At 41.4% G+C, this 6,307-nt stretch overlaps 1 protein-coding gene across 1 annotated transcript; it reads right to left on the bottom strand.

Annotated features, from left to right (window-relative positions):
- Nucleotides 1-726, bottom strand: LOC142172633 (uncharacterized). Its single transcript, XM_075236298.1, has 3 exons — nucleotides 681-726; nucleotides 414-634; nucleotides 1-315 (listed from the first exon to the last, which is right to left on the bottom strand). The coding sequence occupies exons 1-3, from the start codon at nucleotides 724-726 to the stop codon at nucleotides 1-3; spliced, it is 582 nt and encodes a 193-aa protein (XP_075092399.1).
- Nucleotides 727-6,307: the final 5,581 nt, after the last annotated feature.

Genomic DNA, 6,307 nt, shown 5'->3' on the forward strand with positions numbered 1-6,307 from the left:
TCATGTTGTTCCTAGTTTTCCCGCATTGAGCTCCCTGGTATTTTGAGTTACTTTCCTTAGAACCAAATCTCCTACCTTGAAATAATGGAGATTTTCTCTTTGGTTATAATACCGCTCCATTCTCTGCTTTTGAGCTTCCATTCTTACATGCGTCAAGTCCCTGCGTTCCTCAAGCAGCTCCAAGTTGATCAGCATTGCTTCGTTGTTTGATTCGTCATTTTCTTGGAAGTACCTCAAAGTAGGTTCTCTTACTTCCACCAGGATTAGAGCCTCTACACTGTACACAAGAAAAAAGGAGTTTCTCCTGTGCTCGATCTGGCCGTTGTACAGTAGGCCCATAGAACTCCAGGTAATTCTTCGGGCCATTTGCCTTTTGCCGATTCCAACCTTTTCTTGAGGTTTCGAATAATCACTTTGTTCATTGATTCTACTTGACCATTCGCACTCAGATGGTAAGGTGAAGACGTGATCCTTTTTATCTTCAAATCTTCAAGGAACTTCGTAACTTTTGCATCGATAAGCTGCGGCCCATTGTCACATGCTATTTCTTTTAGTATTCCAAACCTGCAAATTATATTTTCCCATAAGAAATCTACCACTTCGCTTTCTCCGGTCTTCTGATAAGGACCTGCTTCTACCCATTTAAAAAAATAGTCAGTCAAAATTAAAAGAAACCTTACCTTTCCGGGAGCCAGTGGCAGCAGTCCGATGATGTTTGTCCCCCATTTCATGAATGGTCACGGGGATAAGACTGAATGTAAGGGCTCCGCCAGTTGATGCATTAATGGTGTGTAACGCTAGCACTTATCACATTTCCATACGAAATCTTTGGCGTCCTATTCCATGCGGGGCTAGTAATATCCTACCCGTACTAACTTCAGTACCAAGGAATCAATGCCCAAATGGTTTTCGCATATCCCTTCGTGAACTTCTCTCATGACATAGTTAGCTTCGGACGCTCATATGCACCGGGACAGTGAGCCTTAGAAAGATTTTCTATACAACTGGCCTCTCTTGAAGCTATATCGTGTAGCTTTTATGTGTAACGCCCATGATGCCTTGTGATCTTCGGGCAACTTCCCATGCTCGAGGTAATCGATTATTTTATTCCTCCGGTCCTAGACTAAACTAGTCAAATTTACCTCATAATAACCATTTATATCCAAAATCGAGTTTGTCAATTGTACTACCGCGCCGGACTCTATTCCCTTTATTTTCGTTGATGATCCCAAGTTTGCCAACGCATATGCTTTTGCGTTCTCCTCTATTGGGATATGAGTAATTGACCACTCTCGGAATCGTGCCAACAGAGCCTAGACCTTTATTACGTACTATTGCATGCATTCTTTTTTAGTGTCAAAGATCCCATAGACCTGATTTACCACCAGATGTGAGTCGCATTTGATTTAGATGACCTCAGAATCAAGTCACCGGGCCAATTCAAGTCCTACAATCACAGCTTTATAATCTGCTTCATTTTAGTTAAAAAGATCGTTTTGATGGCTTGCCTCAAAGTTTCTCCTGAAGGCGTGATTAAGACTATTTTAAGTCCGGACCCTTTTACGTTGGAAGCCTCGTTCTTAAATAAGGTCCAAACTCCTGATGTCAGTTCCGACACCGTGCTTCCTCCATGGTTGCCAAGGGTAGCAGTCCCGGACTGAAATCAGCCACGAAGTCAGCCAAGACTTGTGACTTAATTGCAGGCCTTGGGTTGTATTCAATATCAAATTCACTCATTTCGACGGTCCATTTGGCCAATCTGCCAGAGAACTCGGGCTTATAAAGAATATTCCACAAAGAAAAAGTAGTCACCACCGCTATCGGATGACACTGGAAGTAGGTCCTCAGCTTCCGAGTAGCTACTACGAGAGCTAAAGCCAATTTTTCCAAATGTGGGTAGCGAGTTCTGCCCCCGTTAGAATTTTACTAACATAATAAATGGGAGATTGCGTATCTTTGTTCTCACGGGCTAAAACCACACTTACCGCAACTTTCTAAACCACGAGATAGACCAGCAATGTTTTGCCTTCTTTTGGTTTTGACAGCAATGAGGGGCTTGATAAATACCTCTTCAAATCCCTCAAAGCTTGTTGGCACTCTGGTGTCTATTCAAAATTATTTTTCTTCTTGAGCAAAGCGAAGAAACAATGACATTTTTCCGACGATCGGGAGATAAACCTGCTCAGAGCTACCAACCTTCCTGTGAGCTTTTGGACTTCCTTCACGCGCAATAGTTGATCCGGGATGTCCTCTATGGCCTTGATTTTGTTGGGGTTTACCTCAATTCCCCTTTGTGAGAGTAGAAACCCCAGGAACTTACCAGAACTAACCCCAAACGCGCATTTCTCAGGGTTAAATTTCATGTTATGCTTCTTCAGGATATCAAAAGTTTCTTGCAGATGTTTGAGGTGGTCACCTGCATTCAAAGACTTAACGACCATATCGTCTATATAAGCTTCCATAGTTTTTCCTATCTGATTTTCAAACATCTTGTTCACGAGCCACTGATAAGTGGCTCCGGCGTTCTTCAACCCAAAAGGCATCATATTATAACAATATGCACCGAATTCATTATAAACGAAGTTTTTTCCTGATCTTTTGGGTTCATATTGATTTGGGTATGCCCGGAACAAGTATTGAGGAAACTCATTAACTCGTGCTCGGCCGTGGCATAAATCCTTTGATCGATATTTGGCAGTGGTAACGAGTCTTTCGGGCATGCCTTATTAAGATCTTTATAGTCTACGCACATACAGAATTTATTGTTCTTCTTAGGAACTACCACTATAATAGCCAGCCAGTCTGGATATCTTACCTCTCGGATCAAACCAATATTAAGCAAGTGGGTTACCTCTTCTTTGACGAATTTTTTCCTGGCTTCGACAATAGGGCGCTTCTTTTGTCTCACCGGAGGTATGTCGGGATCTAAGCTTAGCTTGCGCACTGCTACCTCTATCGGGATGCCTGTCATATCCTCATGCGACCATACAAAACAATCGGCATTAAATTTAAGAAATTTAATAAAACCATACCTGAGATCAGGGTGCAGTCCCGTTCCCAAATGGAACTTCCTTTCTAGGAATTCTTCGAATAATGCAAATCGCTCCAGTTCTTCCACCATGGACTTTGTCGCGTCCGTCTCTTCTGAAACTTAGAAATATCTCGGCACCTGATATTGTTCCAATGATTCTGTTCCCAAGGCGACTTCTTCTAGCTCGGGAGCAAATGTCCGTACTTGTAATTGCTATTCCGCGTGCTCTTTCCTTTGCTACTAGAAACTGAAATTGCATTTATCTCCCTTGCTACTGGTTGATTACCTCTTATCTGCCCGATTCCATCGGGAGTTGGAAATTTCAGCAATTGATGATACGTCGAGGGTACAACTTTTATTTTGTGTAGCCATGGTCTTCCCAAGATGATATTATATCCTATGGCACCATCTACTACTTCAAAGAGAGTTATTTTCATTACTCCTTCAGCGTTCGCGAGCAGCAAAATCTCCTCCTATGTCATTATGCTTGCGAGGTTGAAACCAGCGAGGAGTTTTATAGCCAAAACAAATGTTCTAGTGAGTTTAGCTTGCTCCAATACTCTCCATGTATGATATTAGACAAACTTCTTGGATCCACTAAAACACATTTAATTTTAAAGTCTAACACATTTAAAGAAATTACCAATGCATCGTTGTGCGGTAACAACAATCCGTCTGCATGTTTCTCTGTAAAAGTGATATCATCTTCCCGGAGCCTTTTACTATGAGTTATCAAAACTTTCGTCTTCTTTGCTGCGGAAAAGGTGACCCTATTAATCACATTCCCCCAAAGATCATATTGATCATTTGGCATGGGGGTTCTTCGCCTACTTTTGAGGGTTCCGTGTTGTCTCTGTTCCGACCATAGATGTTCTTGGCTTAGTCACTTAAGAATTCTCTGAGGTGACCATTTTTCAATAGCGTTGCCACTTCTTCTCGAAGGTGTCGATAGTCCCCTGTCTGGTGGCCATTTTTCCCATGGTATTCACACCATAGGTTAGGATCCCTCTGACTAGAATCAGATTTTATTGGTCTTGAGAACCATGCTTCTTTGATATTTCTCATGGTTGACACCATTTCCACTGTACTGACATTGAAGATTTATTCTAATAACTTAGGGTAAGAATAATCCTGAGGGCCCCTACCACGATCTTCGGCTCATTCGTATGGCAAAAATCGGCCCCTAAAAGTCCATTTGTCCGCGTCGTAATCATCTTTTGATTTTTCTTTATTCTTCTCCCGTTCTTTTGCTGATGATGGAAAGACAACTTGATCATCTTCGATTCTTATCTTTGACTCGTACCAGTCGTGGAAATCTGCCTAAGTCGTTGCTTGAAACTCGATCAAGCTTTCCTTCAACTTTTGGGAAGTGTCTGAACTTCTCGAATTCAGTCCTTTAGTGAATGCTTTAGCCGCCTATTTATCTGGGATAGATGGGAGCAACATTTTTTCCTTCTGGAAACGGGTGACGAATTCAAATAATAACTTGGACTCTCTCTGCGCAATCCTGAATAGATCAGCCTTTCGGGCTTCCACTTTTCTAGCCCCCGCATAGGCCTTGATAAAGGAATCCGCGAGCATTTCAAAGGAATCTATGGAATGCGCGGGTAATAATGAATACCACGTCAAAGCTCCTCTCATGAGAGTTTCCCCGCATTTCTTTAGCAACACAGATTCAATTTCGTGAGGCGCTAAATCATTTCCTTTTACTTCCATTGTGTAAGTAGTAATATGCTCCTAAGAATCCTAAGTTCCGTCATTTTTTGGCACTTCAGGAATTTTGAACCGTTTCGGGATCAACTCTGGTGCCACACTCGACTTGTATGACAATTGAGTATAATTATTTGAATCTGTTCCCTTCATTACTGGTGGCGCGCCTGGAATTTGGTCCATGCGGGCATTTACTTTCCTCATAAACCGTAAAAGTTCGCTCTTGAAAAGATCATTCTCGTTATTGAAACCGGATCCACTCTTCCCGGCCCGTCGGAGCCAACTTCACCCCTTGGAGTATTGTTGTCGACTCTCTGTGTTGTTTGATTTGTGGGGGCACCGGGAGTAATTGGATCTCATCTATTTGCATTGTTAGAAGCACCCGACAGTTCTTGTTTCAACTTCGTCATAACCTTGTCATGCCGCATGAAATAGCCTAGGATGATCGCATGTTGCTCTTGTAAGACCCGCACCACGTCAAAGACATGTTCCTTATTAACATCATCAGGAGTTTCCTCCCGAACTCATCCAGGATACTGTCTGTCATGAACCGGTATGGCATGATTCTCCTCATTTCGAGTATCACTAATTGAGTCCTCAAAGTGAGGCTGATCTCCTTGAATCTCGAGGTTGTGTGTGTTGTTAACGGTGTTATCTGCCATTTCTTATGGTTTTTCTTTTCTAAGACAAAATAATCAAAGCATGTTACTAAATAAGACAAGGATCAATTTAATTACACGGCTATCTAGGCCCCATGGTGGGCGCCAAACTGTTTACTCGTAAAACGGTACAGTTGAATTTATATGTGATTTCTAGATAAGTGAACTAATTTGATCCAGAAATAATAAAACAATTTAAGAATAATATGATACTTAGCCTCAGAATGTAGATATAATAGCAGAAATAACGATTCTAGGAACAAGATTTTTGGGCACATCATTGATGAGATCAAAAGCAAGAACGTGAATGATATTAAGCTTTGTTTAGAGTGTAGTATAAGTTCTCTAGAAAATTCGTGTCCTTTACAATGATAATTGGGCTAACTATTTATAGCTGTATCTAGGAAAGGAGGTCCTAGGATCGTGACCTCCTTTAATGTCAATTATGAGGGTCATTGATGAAGGTGTAACGGTGACCATAAATGCCAATTTCTCTGTAACGGGCCGTCGTCCTTAATGCTGCAAAATATTCCTTATTAAATGCTACCAGGCGCAAAGCATTTAATAAATCTTTATAAGTGTTATCCTTTCCGGTGACAAGCGAAATAATTGTGTCCGGCCATCCCCATTTTGGGTTCCACGTGTCCTTCCCTTGGATGACCACGTGTCATTACATATTTTACCGTATACAAATAGGCTAGTAGAGATACATATATACATGACTTTGAAGGTCAAATGAGACATTTTGGGTTCGAAATTTTCTTAAAAAATTATAAACAAAAAGACTGAATTTAACTACCAATCGCACTTAAGAAGTAGCAAAACTCTAATGTAAAGTTATTTCCATGTGATTAGGAGATCACGGGTTTGAGCCATGGAAACAACCTCTTGCAGAAATGCAGGGTAA

Source organism: Nicotiana tabacum, chromosome 18, assembly GCF_000715075.1.
Source record: "Nicotiana tabacum cultivar K326 chromosome 18, ASM71507v2, whole genome shotgun sequence".
Lineage (NCBI taxonomy): Eukaryota > Viridiplantae > Streptophyta > Magnoliopsida > Solanales > Solanaceae > Nicotiana > Nicotiana tabacum.

Coding starts and splice junctions, on each gene's coding strand:
- LOC142172633 (XM_075236298.1), bottom strand. CDS start 726: ATGGGGGACAAACATCATCGGACTGCTGCCACTGGCTCCCGGAAAG. Junction 635..680: donor TGCCACTGGCTCCCGGAAAG/GTAAGGTTTCTT, acceptor TTAAATGGGTAG/AAGCAGGTCCTTATCAGAAG. Junction 316..413: donor AAGTAGAATCAATGAACAAA/GTGATTATTCGA, acceptor TACAACGGCCAG/ATCGAGCACAGGAGAAACTC.